This window comes from Psittacula echo, assembly GCF_963264785.1.
Source record: "Psittacula echo genome assembly, chromosome: 15".
In the NCBI taxonomy this organism is placed as follows: Eukaryota; Metazoa; Chordata; class Aves; order Psittaciformes; family Psittacidae; genus Psittacula; species Psittacula echo.
The window spans coordinates 2,506,966-2,531,836 of record NC_137751.1 but is presented as its reverse complement, the minus strand read 5'-3'; the positions used below and the strand labels follow the sequence as shown (position 1 = coordinate 2,531,836).

The 24,871-nt window shown below is 45.1% G+C and overlaps 2 protein-coding genes across 2 annotated transcripts in view; one reads left to right on the top strand and one right to left on the bottom strand.

Annotated features, from left to right (window-relative positions):
- Positions 1-2,128: 2,128 nt before the first annotated feature.
- On the bottom strand, positions 2,129-11,353 carry LOC308227567 (argininosuccinate lyase; the record flags this gene model as incomplete). Its single annotated transcript, XM_080630254.1, has 19 exons — positions 2,129-2,279; positions 2,745-2,851; positions 3,024-3,128; positions 3,224-3,304; positions 3,504-3,587; positions 3,849-3,908; positions 4,081-4,165; positions 4,810-4,924; positions 5,143-5,205; positions 5,573-5,625; positions 5,734-5,811; positions 6,095-6,172; positions 6,786-6,883; positions 7,137-7,193; positions 7,505-7,588; positions 8,683-8,877; positions 9,618-9,763; positions 10,123-10,184; positions 11,319-11,353. The coding sequence occupies 19 exons, from the start codon at positions 11,351-11,353 to the stop codon at positions 2,129-2,131; spliced, it is 1,737 nt and encodes a 578-aa protein (XP_080486380.1).
- A 3,449-nt stretch (positions 11,354-14,802) lies between these two features.
- CRCP (CGRP receptor component) overlaps positions 14,803-24,871 on the top strand; it is a 31,976-nt gene continuing 21,907 nt past the window's right edge. Inside the window, exons 1-3 of the mRNA XM_080629936.1 lie at positions 14,803-14,920; positions 18,953-18,989; positions 22,181-22,279. Coding sequence (XP_080486062.1) covers positions 14,913-14,920; positions 18,953-18,989; positions 22,181-22,279 — 144 coding nt within the window. The 5' untranslated portion in view covers positions 14,803-14,912. The remainder of the gene's footprint in view (positions 14,921-18,952; positions 18,990-22,180; positions 22,280-24,871) is intronic.

The following is a 24,871-nucleotide window of genomic DNA, read 5'->3' as shown; positions in this document are numbered from 1 at the left end:
TGTGTTGATGTGCTGGCCACATCCTGCCTAACACTATGCAAGTTTGGTCCCAGGTGGTGAGGAGACTTCTTTTGGCCGCTTCATCTCCCCTGTTGGCAGACAAGCAGAAAGCATAGTCCTGTGAAGGAGGGCAGTGATAGCTGGAGTTGTGGCGTGTATTATAAATGCAGTATCAGGTGCACGTTGGGCACACCACAAGCCTCCCTCAGCACATTATGTGGCCTGCTCGGGACTGCTGGATCCAGCCTTGTGCTCCATAGAATCATAGAATCATTGAATCATTTAGGTTGGAAATGACCTTTAATATCATTGAGTCTTAACTGTAAGCCTAACACTGCCAAGTTGACCAGAAACCATGTCCCTAAGCACCACATCTACATGTCTGTCAGATACCTCCAGGGGCTCCACCACTTTTCAAGTCTTATGAGGAATGGCTAAGGGACCTGGGGACCTTATCACTCCCTACAACTGCCTGACAGGAGGTTGTAGGGTGATGGAGTCGGTCTCTTCTCCCAAGTAACAAGCGATAGGACAAGAGGAAATGGCCTCACAGCTGCACCAGGGGAGGTTTAGACTAGATATTAGGAACAATGTATTCACAAAGAGGGTGCTCAGGCATTGGAACAGGCTGCCCAGGGTGGAATCACCATCCCTGGAAGTGTTCACAAACCGTGCAGATGAGGCCCTCAGTGCCATGGGTTAGTGGTGGCCTTGGCAGTGCTGGGGCAATGGTTGGACTTGATGATCTTCAAGATCTTTTACAACTCAGCTGAGTCTATGTTTCTGTGATTCCCTGAGCAGCCTTGTCATGGTTTAAACACAGACAGTAACTAAGTACCAGCAGCCCCTCGCTCACCCCCCTTATCTCCACATGGGGTGGGATGCGGAGGAGAATGGAAAGAATGAAAACCTCACGGGCTGAGATAAGAACAGTTTAATAACTAAAGTGCAGTTTAATACTACTACAACTAATAATGATAATGATAAGGGAAATAACAAGGGGAGAGGATATAAAACTAAAACGGAAAAGTTAAAACAACAATAAACACAAGTGATACACAATACAATTGGTCACCACCTGCCGACCCATACCCAGCCCGACCCAAGCAGCGACCTGAGCCTTTCGGGTGACTCCCCCCAGTTTCTATAGTGGGCATGCTGTGCTGTGGTATGGAATACCCCTTTGGCTAGTTTGGGTCTGGTGAACTGTCTCTGCTCCCTCGCAGCTCCTTGTGTCCCTCCTCACTGGCAGAGCATGAGAGACTGAAAAGTCCTTTATTGGGGTAAGCATTACTTTGCAACAACTAAAACACTGGTGTGTTACCAGCATTGTTGTCAGACTAGAGCTGAAACACAGGTCTGTACCAGCTACTAGAAAGGAAATTAACTCCATCCCAGCTGAAACCAGGTTAGGCCTGTTCCAGTGCTTGACAACTCTTCCGGTGAAGAGATTTTTCCTAATACCCTCCCCTAGTGCAGCTTGAGACCATTTCCATTTGTTCTGTCGCTTGTTACTTGAAAGAAGAGACCAATCCCCACCTCACTACATCCTCCTGTCAGGCAGTTGTAGGGAGCGATCAGGTCCCCCCCTAGCCTTCTCTTCTCCAGACTGAACCCCTCAGGTCCCTCAGCCCTTCCCCATCACACTGTGCTCCAGGCCCTGCACCAGCTCCATTGCCCTTCTCTGGCCCTGCTCCAGCACCTCAATGTCTCTCTTGTAGTGAGGGGCCCAGAACTGAACACAGCATTCAAGGTATAGCCTCACCAATGTCAGGTGCAAAGGAACAATCAGTTCCCTAGTTCACCACCCTTCATTCCAAGAGACACATCTTCAGGTTTCTTGCTGTAGCAGGACACTCCAGCTGCTCTGAACATACCAGCCTCTGAGATATTGAGCACCCCATACCCCGCTCCACTGCCAGGGGCGGAGGCCACAGGCCCATGTTCTTTCACACCAGTGAACATTTCCCCAGGCCTCACATGGGCTGAGAAAGCCCAACTCAGTCATGCCCGTAAAAAGGAAGACACAAGACAGGAGTTTCAGTGAGCTACATACAGCACAGTGTTTATTAACTCCAGGTTAGTGATATAGGCACAACGTTGCATCCACGGGATCTCTCCCCACACTCTAAGCCTGTTCCTTCAGCCTCTTGAGCTGCTCCCTCAGGTGATCGATCTGGGCACTCACACTGCTCTTGGCAGTGCCACCCATGGCCGTGTACTGCTCCACACTGTTGAAGAAGTTGAAGACCTGGGAGACATCGCTGCCAAACAGGGGGCTGGGGAGGCAAAGACAAGAGTGTCAATGGAGAGCACTGGGTGCTGGTGCCTGGCTTTAAGTGCTCAGTGCCTGTGGAGATGGTGAAGGAGTAGACATGGAGCCTTTTCAGAAAGGGAAAGGCCTCCTGCAGCCCTGGCACTTCTGGTTCCTGACAGTAGCTGTTTGTGGGAGACCAAAGAGTCAGCTCTACAGGCAGAAGTCTGGAGCCAAAGCCTTCTGAAGGGCTGGTGCCTCCAGGTCAGGGCATGAGTTTCATCCATTCCCTCCCAGTAGCTGCTGCCCATAGCCTGCTGGAGCTGAGTGGTTGTGATGTTGTTCCCATTCTGTGTTGTGAGGGCCAGCAGTAACAGCATTGATTTTGAGGTATTGTCTGGCCCAGGTGATTTCAGAAAGGGCATCATAAGGAAGCCAACATGACGAGAGGCTGATACCTGCCTGTTGAGGGAAGCCAAGTAATACGAACCTGATGCTCTTCAGGTCATCCAGGCTGAGATTATTGATGGGGATGCCTTTAGACTCAGCAAGGTGGACGGCCTTTCCAGCGTCAATGTGGGCTTGTCTGAATGGCATCTGCAGTGAGAAGCAGAGGCCACAGTCAGTGACCAGGAAATGGGGTCTTTTCCTTTGAAAAAAAAATGGATGTGCTCTGTTTTGGTTGGCTTGTTTTCACCTAGGGCAATGCAATCTCAATCCAGGCTTTCTGGGGTGTGAAAAGGGAAGGAGTTAGTAGGTAAAACTCCACCTGTAAATTACTATCAAATCCACCCGGCAGCAGTTCCACTACTTGGGATACATGTAAAGAATAGGTTTCCAGCTTTCGTGTTTGTTCACCCAGACTGATCATCACCTGGGAACAGAACACAAGGCCTCATCTCAGGCCTTCGCTGAGCAGTATTCTGCATTCAAAGAAATCACAGCTTCCAGTCTCCCCCTGACACTTACTCCTTTATGAACCAAGTAGAGGGCCAAGTCAGAAGACAGGATCTCGGGGCTCAGAGCCCTCTCCATGTTCTCCTTGTTGATCTGCAGGAGGGACAGAAGGAGACATTACCATTAACTCTTCCTTGGGGCTGTAAATAGCTGAGAGTGGTGGCCATAGTGAGAAACGTGGGTGAGCTACTGAAGAGCCTTCATCTTAGGACCCATCTAGAGCTCATTTACCCATGTTATCTACGCGATGTGCATCCCAACCATGTTCAGTAGTGAGATCCTGAAGCCTTACCTGGAGGGTAGAAATCACTCCAGTGGCCACCTGGAGCACAGCATTCAGGGTGTCCACAACATCAAAGACAGCCTCCTTGTCCTCCTGCATTAGAACAAGGATGGAAACTGCTGTGAGTCAACCTGCTGCGGCCCAAAAGCCCAACCAAGAGCCTGAGCAGCCTGGCCAGCAAAGCAGGGGCTCCTCTATGGCCATGGTGCCAAGTGCATTGTGCTGAGCCTCAGCCCCTTCCTCACCCCCTACACATAAGCAGGGCCTGTGCAGGGACAGGGACTAGCAAAGTGCTCCAGAGTAGAAGAGATCTGTGTGTTTGAGAGACCCTGTAAAAGCCAACATGTGTTTTACCTGCAGATCCTTGTTGTAGGTGCTTGGAAGGCCTTTGAGAACCATGAGAATGGCAGCCAGCTGCAGAGAGAAGCAGGTGAGGTGGTTAGGTACAAGAGGAGAAGCACACTGTCCCAGCAGAGGTGAAGAACCAAGACTGGGCACTTTTCTTTGAGCAGAGGCAAGAAGGAGGAACATTCCTCAGCCCTGGATAAGCAGTTTCCCCATCCCCTTCTCTCCGGAGCCCGCTCACCCGTCCGAACACTCGTCCAGCTTTGCTGCGGATCAGTTCCAGGCTATCGGGGTTCTTCTTCTGAGGCATCAGGCTGCTGCCAGTGCTGGAAGACAGGTGTGTGGAGTGTAACGGTGAGCAGGACCCCAGCCCGTACAGACACAGATCATGCAGCATCCTGGTACAGCCCTCCAAAAGCAACACATCTGTCCCTTTCTCTTTCTAGGCTCTAGGAAAGCAGTGAACCGAGTGTGCCAACTTTCTCATGTTTCCCACAGCAAAGCCTTTGGTTTTGCAGTCCTGTTGGAGCTAACATGCAGTTCCACCTCTCAAAGAGGCAGCAAAGAAGAGATTTGCCCCCAAGCATCCCCATGGCTGCTATCAGCAGGTCAGCTCTCCTTCTGACAACGCAGAGGGAGGGCTGTGTTGTGCTGCCCCAAGAGACAGGAAATCGGTTAGGATTGCAAAGCTGGCCAGGCAGGGAAGGCTTTGGCAGGCAGTGCCAGCAGAGGAGGAAGTTGTCTGTGCCAGCAGTTGCTGGGGAGGAGCGAGTGCTGAATGCAGACTTGGTTGAGTTGCCAGAATCAGAAAGAAGTGTTCAGTAGTGAGGGGTATTCACCCTGTGGCTGCCTTTCTGCCAGCCTTTTAATGCTGTGTCAGCCTGCGGCAACAGGGAGACCCCAAACACTGTCTTACTCTTTCAGGTGAGGATAGCAGAAGAGAATTACTCTCCAGAGACCAAAAACTTACCAGTAGGTATCAGCGAGGGTCACAAAGCCAAACTCACTGGTGCTGTAGATGATGAGATCTTCAGCCATCTTGCTCAGGTGGATCATCAGCAGGGTGGCAAAGGAGAGGAATTCCACTGCAGAGAAGTCAGGAAATCAGGATGTGAAATCAGGTGCTTGTTTGCTTGATAACCCAGGGAGCCCTGACTAGAGTTTAAACACTATCAAATAGGTTTTCTGTATAAGTACTTCCTAGTGGAGGATTTCAGTCCTTTATGAAGGGAAGTTAACTGGAAAGGTCTCAGGAGGCTACTTCTAGAATGGTGGTGTGAAAAAGCGAATGAGTTGTGCTTACCCACAAAGTCTCTCTCACTAACGGCATCCATGCTGTTCAGGCTGATGGAGGCAAAGTCCAGCTCTGTAAGGAAGGTGATGATGGACAGAGGAAGTCAGGCTTGGTATGGATGGAGCTAGAATATAACAGTTTGCCCCAGCATGCCCGTAACCGTGAGCCCTTGAGTAGTCCCAGAAACAGAGACATGTTAAACTCTTCACTGACTGGGGTCTTTGTTACTAGCCCAGGCAGCCAGTGTGCAGCAGAGTTAGCTCTTCCTGCTCTCAGCTAACAGCCATTGCCTGTCTCTTTGCAGTAAAAAGCCTTATGAAAGAAAAGCTTTGGCTCCAGCAGTGTACTATGGTGCCATTGTAAGCCATAAATCAATGCTTCCCTCCCTTCTAGATATTACAGGTAGGAAAGTGTCACTCAATCATATGGAGACATTTACCACTACGCAGAAGCTCTCTATCAATTTCCAATGGGTTTCCAGCCAAAGCACCGCTGCCAGGGAAGAAAGAAACAGAAGTCATGCAAGATATTCAACCAAAACTGGGCTCTAGGAAGCAGAGAAGGCAGAGCAAAGCCTGTTCAGTGATAACACAAACTCACCTCCCCAAAGGCAAGACATTCATCCTCCTCTTCACATCTCCCAGGCGCTCAGAGTCACGGGTCAGAGCAACAGCGTGGCTGGGAAAGGACATGAGAGGTGAAGCACCTGATGTCAGAAAGTGTCACACAACCCAAGAGGTGAGAGTGGCCAAAGGATGGAGCATGCAGGAGTCAGTCTCCACTGCCTCCTCAGTGCTTGGGTCAGGGCCACATGGGGAGCTCCTGTTCCAGTCTGCAAGGTTATCTCTGTTTGTCACCACCCCTGCCTGCACCCTCAGAGGATGATGCCCTTCTAGGCTCCAGCTGAGCATGGCCCCAAGTGAGGAGAAGGGTCCCTGCAGCCAAGTGTAAAGGTGGTTACCTGAGCAAGAACTGGCTCCATCTGATGGGCTGAGCTTTCTGCAGGTGGGTGTAGCCAGGCAAGATAACATCAATTTCTCTGCATGTGAAAGGAGAGAAAGAGGTGATCAGCAGCTGTGAGGATACCAGCAGTGGCAGGTACACTCCAGGGTTTTCTGGCAAGGTCACAAAGAGAACATCTTTAGCTTGTCCTGAAGCTGGTCTGTCTCCCTGTCACCTGCTACCTAAGCACATGGGGTTTAGATTTCCCAGTTTTCCAGAGTGGTGCATCTGCCATAGGCCTCTCTGGAAAACTACAGGCAAAGATTCCTCAGTCCACCACCAGTTTGGAGTGTAGTGTGTAAGGGGCAGAGTTAAACAGGGAGTTTACACAGCTGAGCTTTTCTCATCTTTAGCAACCTGAAACATGTTCCCCACTCCTTCAGATGGATTTGGTGCTCTGAAGTCCTGTGGGGACCTCCCACCTCAATTCCTTTGCCTGGATACACTGGGGGAGGAGGAAGGTCTTTGTGATGTGAACTGTGGGGAAAGAGGGTCCATTGCCTTTCCCTGTGCTACCACACACTGCCTGTCTGTCTGTATCTTCCTCTGCAGGAGACCCTGCTGCTGCCCTCACTGGAGCCAGTCAAAGAGCAAGCCTGGAAGTCTCCTGGTCCTGCAAGGCAGAGGTCATGGATTTGGAAAGGACTTACATGGCAGCACGTTCCACCAGGGTCTTAATGAGCTGCAGGAGGTGACTGGAGATGACAGAGAGGGAATTCCTCATGAACAGCTTCAAGTCAGTCACAACCTGTATGAGATTGGCCACAGTCAGACAAAGCAGAATATGACATATGGAGTGACTGGCCACTTTTACAGCAATCCCCCTCCTTGTTCTGTGTGATAGGAAGGTGCATCTTCCTGTCATCATCTGATCATTTTGATGTGGTAATGTCAGTATACCTTGCTCCTCAGGAGAAGAGCCAAAGGCTGTTCTGGTCTCAGGTTTTCTGAAGTGAGGTGGGGGAGGAGTAGAAAGGATTTAAAATAGATTCTGTACAAACCTGATCATTCCTGCTTCTTCCAGTGTGCAGCTTTCCAGCGATGTCTCCAATCAGCTCCTGAGGGCAAGAAGAGGATCTCTATCAGTATCTCTGTACTCTAAGCAGGAGACTCCACATAAGCAGACCTCATCGCTGCCTGGAAGGGATTCTAGAGGATCCTGTGAGTAGCCATGGGATCCCTTCTGGGGAAGGGCATGTTTGGGTTCTATACTTGTACAGTGCCTCTTCCACAAAAGGGGGGTCTTGGAGCCACTTGATTGTGCAGTAGGGGTATAGTGGAATTTCCCAGTGGAACAGAGGTACAAGCACTTCATGTGAGGCAGATCCAGCTCCAGAGGAGCAGGAACAAGAGGTGAGAGGACCCAAACCTTTAGTCTGCGTTCGTTGGCAGTGTGGATATCCTCATCGGTGTGTTTCACCACAAAGGCTCCTTTAGACCATTCCTCAGAGATCTACAAACATCAGCAGAAACACCAGTCAGCCTCTACAGTTACCCTGGTGCTGTGCATGAGTGTCCTCAGGAAATACCAATTTCTGCCTTCCCAGTGGATGTCAAAGTGTGAAGTCTCACGTGAGCTCTGGCATTGCTGTTCTTTCAGGCCAAGGCTGGCTGCTTGCACTATCCCAATATTCTATACTGCACTTGATGGGATTCCTCTCTCTCCCCATGATGATTCTGCAGTGTTATGGCTATAGGAGGATTTAAGCATTGCAGCAAATGTGAGCTCATTGTCCACCAGGATTTTCCTATACAAACATTGTATAGAGTCACCATTGTCCATGGTGGGTGAGCAAGAACAATGGGATATCTTCTATGCAGGCTATGCATTACCTGTTCTGACTCGGGCAGCCAGACTCAGCAGGATCCCAGCTGCCAGCAGGAAAATAATATTCCTCATTCATAGGGAAACAATTCCTGGTGACTGCAGTGTGAAGAGGCTGGGCAGGTCACACTGAGCACACCTCACCGTGGTACTGGGGCTGTCATGATGAGCATTGGCAATGTGCTCCTCAGGGTTTCAGGCTCTCACTGGGGGCTTCTCAGCTGGTTCACATCCCACTGTGTTGGGCTTTGGTGCCTTTAGTGGGATGCAGTTTGAGCATCCACCTCCTGCCCAGAATGTCTCCAAGAGACCTATGTGCAGTACATGTGGGCCTGTCATGTCTGCGACTTAGGGCAGCATTCCCTTTCAGGAAAGCACTTCAGCAGATGCCTAGCTCCAAAGAACAGGACATGAGGACATGCAAAGATTCGTTTTCTAGTGAGACACTAGAACAGGTTGCCCAAAGAAGTGGTAAATGCTCCATCCCTGGCAGTGTTCAAGGCCAGGCGCGGTGGATTCTTGGGTGATATGGTCTAGGATGTGGTGTCCATGCCCACAGCAGGGGGGTTGGAACTGGGTAATTTTAAGGTCCTTTCCAACCCAAACCATTCTATGGTTCTATTATTCTTTAGAATAGCAGGTCAGGGAGACTACTAGTGATGCTGTCAGAGAAGGAGCCATTCATTTCAGCACGCACAACAGTTTGTGAAGGAAATAAATACCTTTTCCAGACCACTCAGGATCTTCTCCATCTCACTTTTAGGTAGGATTCCAGTCTTCTCCAAGGCTTTGGCATAAGCTATGCTTCCCTGGATATCAACTTCAGCCAGTCTCTGGTCATATGTAATGGAAGCGCTGAGCATCTCCATGACTGGATCTCTGCTTCCAACAAACCTTCCTGCCATCATTTTATCTCCCTAGAAGTAATAGTTCAGAGACATTCTTAGAAGACTTTCTGATCTATCCTGTATAACTTGTGCAATGTCCATGCTACTCCTTATCCAGCTATAACTGAGGACATACTCGGGAATGTTCTCAGTTTGTACCATTAATCAGAAAAGCCCTGGACTTTATGACCTGTCAGGTCTGGCTCAGGAATCCTCCCAGTTGCTTTGCTTCTGTAGGAGTCTGGAGGGAGTATATCCTGTCCATGATCCTATGAAGAAGAGTATCAGGGCATATTTTGCAAGACCAGCAGGGATCTCTTTTAAGGCAGCTGCTGATCACTGACTCTTTGACAGTTTCCTGACACAGAATAAAGTATGGCATCCAGGGATATAGTGAAAGCTGTATAGTGAAACCTCCTGTTACTTGAAATGATAATTTTTAAACCCCTACTCTTTGAGAGAGACTATAACAAAACAGTTGACAAAGAGCTGTGGGCCAGCACAAGCCACATCCTCTAAAACACTCCTGTAACTACGAAGTGCACGAAGTTACCGTTTGAAGCATCTCCAGTCTCCATGAGGTGCTTGCAAGCTTTGGCATAAAATTAGCAGAAAACTGGTTAAGGTGCAGATTGCAGAAAGGGAGGTCTGGGTCCCTTTTGGTGTTAGAAATGTTCGAGTAAAAAGGAAAGGACAGAAAACCTCCCACAGCCCCAATACCCTGCAGAAGGTCTGTGGAGCAGCGCGGAGCTGCGCAGCGAGCACGCTACCATGGACAGCGGCGGAGCCCCGAGCAACCCCTTCCCCAGGAACTGAACCAAGGAGGGGAGGAGAACCCGAGAGGAGAGCAGGAGAGAGCCCGTGGAAGTCAGGGCGCAGGCACAGGCTGCTGATGATCCCGGTTTGTCAGTAGGAGCTGTGAGGAATTGGAATTCAATTGGAATTGAAAAAGCAAAGTTTTGCAGCTCCTGGCTGAGAAACCAGTCCCTGGGATGAATGGCAGAGGGGATGGAACTGAGTGCTGAATGGGGGAGAGATACCCAAGTATATCCCAACTACTGTGGGTTGTTGCCGGAATCAGAGGTGGGTCATTGCAACTATTGCAACAAATATGTTTGCTGTCCCCTTCTCCATTTAAAACCCAGGAAAACAAATCAAGAAGAGAAGCACCCAGATCAGCAGGGCAGGTTGCAGTGCTGGGGTTATCATGCAGCTGAGCCTGTTTGCCAGAGCACCCCGAGACCACCCCTCCAGAGAAGCAAAGTTCACCCTCACCTCGCCTGCCATTGTGGACGATGTTCTGCTGGTTCCTGCAGCGATCCCGCAGCTGGTGCGACCTGTGGGACAGCGCAGTGAGGTGAGATGAGATGAGGGCCCGGTGCCCGGTCCCCGTGCCGGTCCCACTCCTGGGCCCGGTGCCCGGCGCTGGCCCCGCTCACCCGCTCCGCAGCTCAGCCCCGGTCGCTCGCTGTTCCCCGGTCCCGCCGCCCGCTTTTACCCGTTTGTGTGCGGGGCTGGAGGCTTGTCCCGCCCCTGCGGGGCGGGGTGTCCCCGGGGCCGGCCCCACTCCAGTTTCCCCCCCTCAGGCCCCTTTCGCCCTTCCTACCCCCCAGTTGCCTCCGGCCCCTGTTCGGTGATGAGCAAGTCAGGGAGAGAAGCGTCTTTGGAGGCAGAGTGGCCGCAAGGAGGAGGGTTGGGAGAGATGCTTTCATGTTGCTTGTGAACCAGTGGAGTTACTGGTGTAGCTTAAGGCAGTGCTCTGGCAGTGCCAGAGTGTCTTGCGTATGGATAGGTCGGCTCCTTTTCTGAGGATATCATTGTACTGAAGGAATTACATCAGTCCTTGTCATAGCCCTCTAATGAGCAGTCTTTGACAGGAATTGATATGGTGGTGGACCATTGCTGATCTATCCCCACTGCCACCTCAGCAAACACACAAGAACAGAATAGCTGGGAGCTAGTTGCTCTTTCCCATTTTCATGTGGATGAGGCTTTTCGCCCCACCTGGCAGGATGCTGCAGCTCCAGCTGTGAGACTCCCCTTGCTGTCACTAGTTGCATGGGGTCACTCTCGCCAAGACGTTCCTGTGAGCCTTAGGCTGTGGCTGTGGTGTGTGAGGTTCTGCTCTGAAGCCTTGGCAAACAGCCTGTCTCTTAAACTCATCAAACCTCAACTATCATGGAAGTAAAGAACGAATTTAAAGTAAAAGAGATTTGGGAGCAGCAACTTGCAAAGCCATGGCTCAGTGCCAATTTCTCATGAGCTCCTCGCACACTGAGCACTTTTCTGCTTGCAGGTTTGCCGTACTGAGTACACTAATATGGTATAATATTTTTCCATCTGCATGCTCCAAACCGTTCACAGAGCTCAGGAAACATATTCCAGCTTTCTCATCCACGTTTTATTGGGTTTTCCTTCCTTTAACTGACCCACTTGTCCTTTTCTGCTGTTCTCTCAGTTCTGCAACTCACCTCCTTTTCCTTTTTACACTTGGATCCTTGGCCATTAGGAAAGATCATTTGTGACTGTGTTCCTTCCAACTGTGAAACCCCCCATTTTTACCACTTTTCTTGCCTTATTCACCCTTTAGGAGTGTCCTTGTCATTTCTCTGGGCATTGACAAGAGATTGCTGATGTGTTGGGAGAATAGTAACACTGAATTTGTAACCAGAACACATCAATGTCAGTAAGATATTATTAATCTGTGTCTGATATTACATGTGGCAAGAACATGTGCTTTCACATGAGATCTGTCAGCACTATCCCTGTGTGTTCAGCAAACTTCAGAGGGATTAGTTTGCTTATAGTACACTGCTTAACTCCTGTCCCAGTTTGTAGCTAGGAGATTATTTAGTCTCCCTTTGCCCATTTTTAGATGAAACAGGCAATAACTATCCTTTCTGTAAAATAAGCAATGTAGAATACAGAGGAATATATTTTTATAATAAGAATGGAAATGAAACTTCCAAGCGGAAGTCATTAATGTAAATTGAACATCGAAGAAATAGCGCTTCTTTAAGATGCTTGGAACTGGACAGCTGGACTTTTTTGCAGGTCAGACAGTGAAATGGCATTGCAAAATAGGTTTTCTAATGCACACTGGAATGGACTCTCATTACTGACTTCTCAATTTGATTTGGTTTGGATGGCTCTCCACTTCCCATCATCTTCTTTCAATATTTGATTTGCTTAGTGAAATAGGAAGATTAACCCCCAAATCCCCACCCCATGGTTCAAAACCAAGGAAGGCCTGAGAGAAAGGTCTTCCACTTATTTTCCCTTGTGGCACATCGTTCATACATCAATATTCCCGGCTACAATATTCCTTTTCTAATCTGAGATACAGTGAGGTAGTACTAGAGAGTAAATTGCCCATTTTGCAGCATGAAGAAGTTTAATTAAATGTATTTGAATGTCCTCAAAGTTTTGAACTTTATTTGTGCCTGCTTTTGTCATCAGTCACAGCCTTACTGTTCCTTTCTGAGTGCACTTGTTGCTGGAAGAGCGCAGTGCCTGGGGAGTGCAGCTCCAAAGAGCGCTTTCAAGGTTTCTAGAAGTCCATTTTTCATATTAGGACTCATTTCCATAACTGAGTCCAGGGAAGAAAAAGGATGCAGACACTGCGGCACTGCTTTAAAAACCTTCCTTTTTTAACTGTCATTTTGGTTTAGAACAAGAATAAAAGCTCTGTGGGCTGAAAGTGCTGCTCAAACGCACAGTCAGCTGCACTGGTGTGGAGCAGTGCTGACATTTTCTGTTGGGAAAAAAAACCCAACTTTGTTTAATGAATTTTGAATGTAAAAGAAAACAAAAAGACACTAAACGGTGCTCAGTGAAATGCTGAATCCAGTAAACATCTTTCATGACAAAGAACACAAATACCCCGCAGATCTGCTTTCAATAGCAATTACTAGGCCCCCTGCTTTCAATAGTTAATACCGAGGCCCCTCTCTCACCAAGCCTTAGTGGTAACAATCACAAGCCAATGCTTAAAATGTTGACATGCTAAGCACATTTAGTAAAACCTATGTCTGCATTCCCTATGGATGGTGTACTGTGACTGTCTAACACCTAAAATGCAGCAACTCAAAACAAAGTGAACTGAGCTAATAGCCATCTCCTGAAAAGTTGTATGTAAAGATAATGAGTTCTCTCTTAGATATTCCCCTTCTCCCTCACATGGACCTGTAGCTGCTCCATATATATATATTTACACCCTAACATATATGTCTCCATTGGAAAACACTTAGGAAGAATATCTCCATTTAAATAACTAGCTGTGGAGAGAGGCATCTGTGGTTTGCTCATTTATCCCAGCTGCTGGGATCAGGCATCATCTTCATGGATTGTAAACAAATACAGCAGCAAAGGTCTGGAATGAAACGTTTGGAGAAACAGTTAAAATAAAGGTGATAAATTGGTGATGGGGGAGGGTGATAAAGAGGGGATGCAAAAGGGAAATGAAGGTCCTATGCTGAAGATTCTGAAGCTGTATCTAGAGAGAGTGATGAGAGGCAGGCAAGGATTAGTAGATTTGTGGAACAAAACTCTGAAACTTGATAGTCTTGGAAAATGCCATCTTTTCAAATGAAAGCTGACATCCTTTCCCTTCTTTATTCCCTTTAGCCTGGCTGGGGGCTGGTGTGCAGGCAGTTTCACGTGTGAGGTTTGAAACATGGCAGAGAAGTTACAGAGCATTTGCTGTGCAGGTTTTGGCCAACTTACAATGTCGGTTAGTCCTGACATGCAAAAGGTCAGCATCTGTTACATCCTATCCACTGAGTCAGACCAGCAACTTTCAATCTGCAGTTTGAAGACCTTTCCATGGCTCTTTTTCCATAGAACTCCATGAGAAATGATTCTGGAGTATAGTTAATTTCTACCTGTACCGCAATCTGTGCATGATGGGGTCCACATGTCCACTGAAGCCTTTTTAAGGGTCTTCAGCAGAAAAGGGCTGAAAAAGCTTTGCAAGAGGCTTTCAAACTTTGCCTAGCACTTAGGCATTCGATGACAATGGTTCCCGGAGAGCTGGGAGTAGTTTGTTGCCTACTGTCCTGGCACTAAGACCTGTTTCTGAAGCACTGCAGTTTATTCACATTATTCAGAATTGACTTAGGATTTGCAACATCCCAAGGAGAAGTAAAATCCCAAACGCGGGAGCGGGCTTTCTTCTGGTGTGACTGGAGAGAGCTAAATGGCTGGTGGATTTTGTGCTGGTGTTGCAAGAGGGAGGTTGTGACCACAAGTCTAACCCACTTGGTTCCCTAGTTTGCTCTTACAGCCCAGCTGCAAACAAGTGAATGTGACTCCTTAGGGAGTGTTGCTGGGTTTGCAGATAAACTTGAGCCTGAGAGATAATGGCAAAATCAAGTAATTAAGTAATTAATTAATTCTGGCTCTCAGTCAGACCGTTTCCCTTGCTGTAGCCAATGGGATTTTCTGCTATTTGCATTCAGTGAAGTATCTTCAGTTTTCTTGAGAATGAAAAGGGCTCTGGAAAAACGTAACGGCACCTAAATTAAATGGGGAAGAAGCGATGGTAGGAAAAGGCATATGACGCTGATGCCCTTGATAAGCTTATTATGTACAGGTGCTTTAACAGATGATGGGAGTATTCTACAACTAGTTCAGCCTTACTGTATCGCTTGCGCATGACTAGATTTCATTCGGAAGGGCCTCTTAGAATACTATTTCCCCCTTGTCATACTTGGCAGTAGGTAATTGCCAGGGTCGGGGTGTATTTCATTCGAGCTCATCTCTGTTCGCGGTAGTTACAAGTTACGGGGCGCAAAACGCTTTTACATCGCAGGCATTGGTGGTTCAGTGGTAGAATTCTCGCCTGCCACGCGGGAGGCCCGGGTTCGATTCCCGGCCAATGCAGTTGCTTTTTTTTTTCTCCCCTCCTCTCGCACCTCTTATTTCTCCTTCCTTTTCCGCTTCCGTCCCGGCAGCCAAAACTTCCTGCAGCTCAACCCGGCCTCTCCCGCACTCCCCTCGCCGTCTCCGGGCGGGCTGCGGGTGCCTGTGTCAGTGAAAGGGGAAGTTCTCAGCGCGGCGGCAAGATGGAGGTGTAAGGAGCGGCGGGGGAGGGCGCGGGGCCGGGCCGCGGCCTGTCGTGGCGGCAGCGGGGGCTCCAGGGCAGGGGGAGTGTGTGGGTACATCCATATGGTCCTGCCTGTGCTGTGTGAGAGGGTTATATATATATATATATACACACACATATATATATGTGCTTGCCTTGATGTGTGTGTTGGGGTGCATGTGTATAGGCTGCCTGTGGGGTGTATGATCTCGTTGGATCAGAGAATCCGAGACTGGTTTGTGTTGAAGGCACCTTAAAGCTCCTCCAGCTCCAACCCCTGCCACGGGCAGGGACCCCTTCCACTGGAGCAGCTTGCTCCAAGCCCCTGTGTCCAACCTGGCCTTGAACACTGCCAGGGATGGGGCAGCCACAGCTTCTCTGGGCACCCTGTGCCAGCACCTCAGCACCCTCACAGGGAAGAGCTTCTCCCTAATATCCAACTGAAATCTCTCCTCTGCCAGTTTAAAACAATTCCCCCTTGTCCTGTCACTACATGCCCTTGTAAAAAGTCACTCTGTGTAGCTATGTGGGCCTACCAGCAGTGTGTTTGTGTGAGGCTGTTTCTACGGGCCTGCCTGTGGTGTACAGGGGGTATATTGTGCCTTTAACACCCCTATAACCAGCAGTGTGTTCAGGCGTTCTGCTGAGAAACTGAGGGGGTTTCACCTTAAACACAGTGCCAAAGCATCTCTTTGCTGGGGCAAAAGGTACCGTGGCTCAGCTTGACCCCTGCTCTTAGTCCCTATCTCCCCTGCCCTCCTCATGCTCCCTTCTCTGTCCTGCCCTGGAGAGGTGAAACGCGGATCCTCAGCTTTGGGGAGAGCATTATTCCTGTGAGCATCGGGTGAACAGCTCATTGTGGGAGCCGAATATGCAGGAGAAGGAGAAAACCCAATGGGGGGGTTGATTAGATGATTTCCAGAGGCCACTTCCAACCTCACGATGTGATTCTGTGTGCATCAGCAGACAAGAAAGATGAGTCAAAGCGTTGGCTAGCTGATAGTTGAGGTAGTTACCCCAGCCAGCCCCCAGGCTGCTGTCCCAGGCAGCAAGCAGTGTTGGCTTCTTAAGCTGACAGCACTATGTGTGTTTGTGTCTTGTTAGCATCACCCAGGCACAAAGCAATAGGATTTGAGCTGGTTTGAAGCATAGAAACTCATGAGTTCTGTGGAGCTCTTTACATTGTGTGGTTCTATATGCATGCGTGGTGCTTGTTTCTAATGGATAGGAGCACGGAGGATACGAATCCCAAGGGATGTCTGTCAGCATCCACCAAAGTCAGCTCAGCTGTTGCAGTTCGTGGTATCCATGGGTGTTTCATTATCGTTAAATCTTCTGTATTATTCTAATCAAATCTTTACATAAAATGCAGAAATAGGTAATAAATGGGAAATACCCATTGAAATACAGGTTTGTGTTATGTTAGTCTTAGAATGAGCAACAGCCTGCAGGGAAATGACCTGTTCTTGTCGTTGTATACTGAAAAATGCTGTGAAACATGCACAGGCTGAATGTTGCTTTTGCATGTGAGGAACAGTAGGATTTGCCCTGCTCAGAAAGATGCTTTTGATACCCTGATGTTTATACGTCCATTTGTGTTTTATTACCTTAAGTAGCCCAACTTATTCTACTGGTGCTACTTCTTTTAATACCAATAAGAAGGCTCATTAGAGTAGAAGACATGGGGGCTGGATTCCTGAGCTTTGGGTTAATGTCGCTTGCATTGGAATGGAGCAGTTTAGTCCATTTTGCACTTGAGTTACTTTTGGCATTTAATCTTCCTAATCTTTTGCCTCCTGCCTGATGGCCTTCACAGAGAGAAGCTTTGCAACTAAGGAAACCTCTCTTAAGTTCATACCATGTCAGAAGTATCTGCTACTAGAGGAAAGAACCCTTCAGAAACCATTGTGATTTAAATGTGCAACGTATTTTCAGTAGTAGATTTAAAACCATGAAGGGTCAGTGATACCTTGAGAGGTGTGGTACCATATTCTGGGATACTTCTCAGTAATATTTTGGTTTGGACTCAGCTTTGGGCAAATATTGCTTAGTTATTCTAAAAAGAGTTTATACATTTGGTGTTAACATGACTTTTCTGCTTAATATTAAGTCTTATATTTATTATAGCTTAATATTAAGGCTTAATATCATAAAAATGGAGCAGACTGTTTGACTATTTAAAAACACACTAGAATTCATCATTTATAACTTCTCATTTTCTGAATGGGTAAAATTGGCAGCTGCTTCAGGGGAGTTAGCACTGAAGAAAAGGGTGTTTCTACTTGTAAGTCCTGCAAAAATTTTGGAAGCTGAATGCAAGGTCTTGTTGATCAGTTTATAACTGCGGTAATGCAGCACAAGAAAAAGATTTCAGACTGATTCACTTGCTGTCCATTGTTAGAAGAAAAAATAAGTGGTTTTCTCTATGGTAATGTTTTTGAATTAAAAAGGAAGCAGTTGTCTGAATTATTTACCTTCAGATAGCTTTCACAGCCTCACTGGTATACTAATGTATTTATATGACCCTTTCACTTAGCTGAGTAATTCCCTATATCATTCTTCTATGGCATTATTTTTTCTAACAAAGAATGTCTTTGATCCATAGGGATTTCTGTAGCGATAGCCTGAATGCAAACATTCTGGAGGATTGCGTTTACCTAACAACAAAAGCTATATGGTTTGTAAAACATGAATGAAAGCTAATGCGTGTGTGAGCTCACTGGCTGAAGTTTCACTCGAGTCAGCGGAATGGAAGTTGAAGTTCATCTCAGCGTATTTCAGAAGGTCCTTTTCATTTAAAAACAATGATGGAACCTGTGGAAGTTTGTGGACACATTGAACTCGTTTGAAAGTGATGAACGTGACAGTTCTATTCAAACAGTCGATGGTGCTTAACAATACATGGTACCTTTTTTTTCAGAAGCTGCTGCACAGACCTGAGAAAGGCCTTTTTTTCCTTTTGTGTGGAAGCTGTCTGTTGTTGTGGCTGCTGACTGCTCAGCAGAACGTGTTGTTCAGGGAATATAGGATGTTCTGAGTCGGCTTTTCTCCCTTTTTTTTGAGTTTAAAAATATAAAATTACAAGGTACGGTAGTAATAGAGGCATGATGACTCTAAATATGTGCTTGACTCGGTGCATTCTGCCTACCAGCAGTGGATCAGGATTCTTGCTTAATTGGGACAGAATTAGTGGGGAATTGTTTGGCTAGTGGAAAATAGGAAACTCTCAGCATTGCCTGATGCTAATAAAGGAGTAGGCACAAAAGGAAATAGCCTCAAGCTGCACCAGTGGAGGTTTAGATTGGATATTAGGAACAATTCCTTCCTAGATTGGATATTAGAAACAATTCCTTCCCCAAAGGGTGCTCAGGCATTGGAACAGGCTGCCCAGGGCAATGCTGGAGTCACCAGCCCTGGAAGTGTTCACACACTGTATAGATGAGGCCCTCAGTTGGGTTAGTGGTGGCCTTGACAATGCTGGGGAACAGTTGGACTGGATGAGCTTAAAGGGCTTTTCCAACCTGGTTGATTCTGTGATTCTATAATAAACAGGAAATGGAGTGAGGTTTTTTTTTTTACTCAGAGCAATATGTGTAAATACAGTGCCATATTTATACACACACATATGTCTGTGGTACTAAAATAGTAAGTGTCTGTGTTCTTGACAAATAACTAGCGTGTGTAATCTGGATTATATCTTCCATCACTCTTTATTCAGATAAAACCAGAGGCCTTTTTTTTTTTGTGAGGAAGAAGCAAGGCATTTTGGTTTTAGTGTGTAAAACTGGGCGAGTGAATAAAATAGAGTGGCTGAGTGAACAGATTATGTTGTACAAGTGTATTATGATTTATGGGGTATAGCATGCAAAATGTTTATGTAATATGTATGGAAAAATATTTTCAGAGAGGGCAGCACTTCATGGAAACAGTGTCTGTTCTTTTAGAATGTGTGACCAGCCAAGAAAACCTTTGAACAGTTTCATTTGGAATATAAGTAATTGTTTTTATTATTCCTTTTAGGAAGGACGCGAACGCCGCATTGCTCAGTAACTTTGAGGTAAGTTTAGCTGCATTCTGGTTTTGAACCAGCACTTTAAAGCTGTCATCAGTCACTTCGATACTCCTGTAGTAGCTGAAAGTTGCCAGTGGCAATCAGCCAGACTGGTGTGTGATTTCCACCCCCCTACATTTGATCTGGTTTTAAGAAAAAAGCTTTTTAAAGAAGATCTGGAAATGTTTTCACCTGTAATGAGCTGTATTGTTGTTAGTTTGGTCCCAAATCTGTAAAACCAGATATAAACATGGATGAGAAGCAAATGTGTAGAATGTCAGTAACTTGAACATCAGCCTTGTTGTATTTACACTGTTGCTGTGTGATTACTTTGCTGAATCCTCTTGTTTATGGTAGGTTGTCATTTAGAATTTGATTCTCCACATCTTTAAACACTTGGGCAAGTGCACTAGATTCAGTGATGCTTTGTGTGGCGTATGGTGCGTTGGGTCCCAAATGGGGCATGTTGACCCCTATGTGACTGAGCAGCAATATCCAAGTTCTCTTTTTGTTTTTAGTTTAATCATATGCCAAGCCAATATAGCTGAGTGAGTGACACACTGATGACTGGAGTGTCTTTAATATTGCAAATAAAAACTCTTGCAGAAAACTTTTCACAGATGGCTGCTGCTAGAATCACTGTTTTGTGTTTAACTTTAAGCTTGTGATGTGCAGCAGCATCCAAGAACCTGCAACTTATTAATGCATAGTTGTATGAAAGCCAGTGCTACTGGAAATGCAGTCTTACAGCCCTGAATGCTTGTATTCTTGTAAAGATCTTCCAAAGCAGGTTAGGTTATAGGCAGGGTGAATCAGTTTGCTCATCTGACGTGTTATTCAGGATAAACACTCCTAGGAGCCAGTGATGTCCCTTAGTCTGGAGCCAGAAGGAAGTTACAGTGCCCTGTTGTAACAAACAATGAATATTGGCATACACGAAACAAATAGCAATGTAGTGTTCTTGTTGGTTTAACCTCAGTCAGGTATTGGAGAGATTTCAGTGCTTTGTTCATGAATGTAATTTTTCGGCATGGTTTTAATAAGCCAAGTGCTTTGTTTGTGTTATTTTGTTACTGAAGTGTTACTTGAGTGTTGCACAGCTGTTTCCATCTCTTCTGAAATAAATCTTGAAATGTTTTATCGTGAGCTGCATCTGTCTGTGTACAGCAGAGCAACCATCTGGGGACTGTTAGAAGGGCTTTCATGACTTACTTGGAAAGAACTGTCTTGCCTGAGAAATAGATGATATTTTGTCAGCCAAACTAGTATTAGGTGGCTATTTGTTAGAAACATCTACTATTGAAGGAAAATAGCAAGTATTTCAGAGATTATTTATTGCAAAATCATCTCTGCCTCCTTCTTCATGTGCTGGGATATTGTTGGAATATAGATATTATTGTCTGCTGAGGTTCAAGTGATGGCAACCACTTTATGTAAAATCTATACGTGTCCTAAAGGTATGGTCCAGAATAGAGAGAATTGCAGAATCTGTTCTTCATGCTCTTCGGTCAGAACTTTCTTCAGCTGAGTCCTTTTGTTAGTGAATGTACCATGTGTGTTGGAAAAGAGCAAAAGGAAGTGGAAAATGAAATTATACTGATGAGAGTGCTTATTTCTCATTTCCCTTTCACAGCAGAGTTGTCACATATGCAGCTTTTCATTCTTTACAGGAAGGGATTTGCAGTGTCTGCAGCTATAGGCTTTTGGGGCATGGCTTTTCACTGCTCTTCAAAGTACTGATTCCCCTGAAACTAGTGATATCTTTCCATTTGCTCCTCTTTTCAGTTGCAGTTTGACTGGCATAGCTAACATTCTCTGTATCGAGGTAATATTTTGCTCAGAAAGTGGTGTTTGAAAGAAGTATTCAGGATTGAGAAGTTTTATGTTCCATGCCTACATTTCTTGTGTGAGTTTTGAGTTGTCATACTGTGTTTTGGTGTCACTGGCTGCGTTTTCTTCAAATATATATTAGGTAAAAGTTCCTAACTTGAGTTTTGGCTTTCAAGTCAGGATTGGCGGCTGTTCCTGTTTCACAGAAGATGCAGTATAAAGGGATTGCAGGCTATGTTCTTATTTCTCACTGTCTAAAAATGTTTGTATTTTTCTTTCTATGGACTTGTCAGTTTATCATGGATCTTGATATGATCAAGATATCGCATATAATCCAGAGATCTTATCCTGATCTTGAATGAAGCTAGTTAAAAATTAAGGGATGAACAGAAAGAAGTGGTCTGTTACTTTGCTGTGGGTATTGGCTCCTGATATACTGTAAACATCTGAAGGAATTTCAACCTAACGTGATTTAATATGGGAATAAAAGAGTAATTGTGATGCTGTCTCAACATGTTGCTGTGGATGTAGCTATGATGAGTAAAGATGTTGTGGTGTTGCAACGAAGTTGACAAAGCACAGTTGCAAAAATCAAAATATCTTCCTTCCCTTCAGACTTCGAATCTCATTCCTACATTAATAATCACTGTATCATAAATGTGAAGATAACTTTATTACATTCTTTTCAGGAATGTCTGCTTGTATTACATTGCTATGATGAAATGGGGAGCTAATTTAATCTTTGTGGCTTAACATACCATAACACTGTGCTGGTCACTGTAACATTTACTTTTATGAATAACTCCACTGGAATTTACAATGGGATCACTAATCTGAGGAGCATCTATAGGTCAAGCCTTTAGTTGGTTCCTGGCGATGTGACAGTTGTAGACTTCCTTTTTTTGCAGATAAAGTAAAATTTCATCTCTGTGAGACGGGATACATATCCCTTTTAATGTTATAGGTCCATCTCCTGTAACAAATCCAGTAGGGCCATAAACTTGTGTGACATTTTGCTTCAAGCATCACTCGTATTTAAATGGGAGCTCTGTGCCAGTGCAGCAGGGTATGACCCAACCGTGTTCAGAACATAACATAAACAAGTAGAATGGATTCATCCTGGCAACTTCTCTTTTGGAGCTCTTGGGTATCACTTAACAAGTGCTGAAAATCTGTTATTAAAAATCAGTTTACATACCTTTTCATCATTCTGATGCCAAAACATTTTTCAATTCAATTGCTGATGCATTCTTCACCAAAGAAGCCACATTATTTTTGTTTGGTTGATAGGATTTTGCATTGTTCATTTCTGTTTTCCTGGGAAAATGCTCTCAAATGGTCTAAAATACTTTGGTTTTTTCCCTCAGGTGTTCCAGTTGCTCACTGATCTTAAGCAGCAGCGCAAAGAGAGTGGGAAAAACAAGCAGAGCTCTGGTCAGCAGAATCTGAACACGATCATGTATGAAGTGAGTAGCACTGTGACATTCCTTTGCAAATTAGCCCAGACTGGAGTAGGTCACATCCTTAGTCTGTATATTAATAATTTTGTATCAAATCTCCCCTGTAAAGACCACAGTTAAATACTGTATTTGCTGCTTTCCTGTGGTCACTTTGCTCAGGTTGTGGCTGACTGCACTGTCGAAGCAGAGGCTGCTCTTATTAAATCTGTCACAACAGTTTTTTAACAGTCCTGGTTTTGTGACTTCTTTTCTTATTATTATTCCAAATATTTGCTCCTTTTAAGATGCAGAGCAGAACTTTCTTTCATCTGATGAATTGATGATACCATGTAATCATGATTCCAAAGCTGAGGCACAGATCACATATGGTATTTTTTGTATTAACAGAAATAAACTGCTGATTTCCAACTATTTTTCTTCTTTTTGTCAAAAGAATAACCAAATTATATATTCAGATGGCAACATGAGCTGCATGTCGGACTGGTAATGAGTGTTTAATCTATTGCTAGGAAGAACTTCTGAAATTGTATGATACAAATAGGAACATTTGAAATCTCAAATGAGCAACTTCAATACAGACTTGCAGTGTGACCTATTGTGTCTGTGTTGGAGAATTGCATGAGTAGCACCATCATTAGCAGCGAGTTGAAAGCAGTTTGCCTTGCTTGCATGGGTAATCCTGTTGAGCAGCAAAACTACTCATGTGAATAAGATTTGGCCTAGGCTTTGTTTTGTTTTAGTTCTGGCTTTGTTTGAAAAGGTACAGGGTTGTAATTCCTAAGCCTCATATTCAACAAAATAGGGGCTTACATAAAGTCTAATTTAAATCTTCATGGAGACAAACAGTCTCTTCCTGTACCGCTTTGAAACAGCTGAGAAATATCCTGTAAGTATATTCTGTCAGAAGGTACCTTAAAGCTTTAATCGCTTTGTTACATTGCTATGTGTTAAGTACCTATAGGAAGCTTGGTTTTGTGCATGGAGTGAAGCTGCTGTAAACTCTAGGTATATTTGCTTTATATCTGACTGAAGGAAAACCAGAATTTGATTGTCTTTGTTCATGCTGAGTATGTCTTCATGAGCTGTGGACAGGCTTGTATCCACTGGTAGTGAAATAACTTAGGTGAAGCTTGCTAAACTGGAGCTCTGTTTTGCTGTATGTCCAGCACTTTAATTGATTTGAAATTGCTAAAGAAAGACTAAACTGGGAAAGAAAATGAGTCCTATTAAGCAATTTTATTACATGACAATATGATGATTTAGTGTCAGTCATTATTGATGAGTAACAACTTCATTTTGTCTGAAAAGGTCAGGCAGGGCTTGTAGAAAGGAGGGGTATCTAACACCTTCTTGTGCTTTTAAATCTATTTTTAACAGTCCAATGAACCTCGTGCTTAAGAATACAAGTGATTCATATTTCATCAGTTCTCTACCTGTTTAGTAGGATGATTTATCCTGTGATGTTGAAGTTTGTTTTCTTTTACCTAGCATTTTAAAATGATAATGGGTTTGAATGGAAATACACTGGAAATACCTTTGCCTGTTTTCTGATTTGCCTTAGTTGATTTTATAGCTCATTTTTAACCAGTGTCTGTTGTTTTCTACTTTGAGAATACTGATTCTGCTTTTTAGGCCTCTGACTTTCCAACATAAATATGTAACATTTTCTAAGAAAGAAACTCAGATTACCATGTAGAATTATAGGGGGTTTTATTATTGTTATAGACAATCTGTGCATGTGGTGTCGAGCTACATGTGTCTCTGTATTTGCCATCCAGTAAGTGCACCGGGAGTAGGTTGTATTGGTACTTTTAAGCTTTATGTATAACTATGCAGTATCAACACGTGAAGATTTTCTTCCTTAATGCAAACTGAACATTGACAATACTCTTAAATCCTTCAGTTGCTGATGCACACAGTGCAGACAATGCAAGGATTTCCTTGCCTTTTCCATTGATGGGCATTATTTCCAACTTTCATTTTGGGGTCTAATCCCAGCAACAAGCAACATTCAGCAAGATTCTAAGCTACTTCCACTGAAAAGGCAGCTGTGAATTGGAATTTGTGTGGAGTTTTTATCAACAGATGTTTGGTTTTTACTCATGTCGAGTTCCATTATGTATTATCTGTCTGCTGGGTGTCGTGTTGTTTTAAACAAAGCAAGCAGATGTAACATCTGCTGCAACAGTTAGCTGAGGTTGGTGGGTGTTACATGCAAAAGGTGGAGCAAAGATAAATTGTCTTGTCAGATAAGCATTTCTCATAGTTCTTGCAGATGTTCACGACAACTCATCTAACCTGCTTCGATGAACTTTCAGAAAGTATTGCCAAATAGCATATGAAGGATGAAACCAGCCATAGATTGGAGAGCTTACTGAGTTATTTAAGGGTTGGCAGTGAGAGTATCCCTGGCAATGAGCATGTGAAAGCTTGGCAGAAGGTAACGTGGTTTTAAGGATGAATAGTATCAAACTTGTCTGAAGTGTTACTGCTTGAAAACAAAAAAACCCTCACGCCCCCAAACCAACAACAAAGAAATAAACACCACAAAACTGGTAACTTCTTAATCTAGCTTTGACAGTAAGTGTTTGTTGGTTT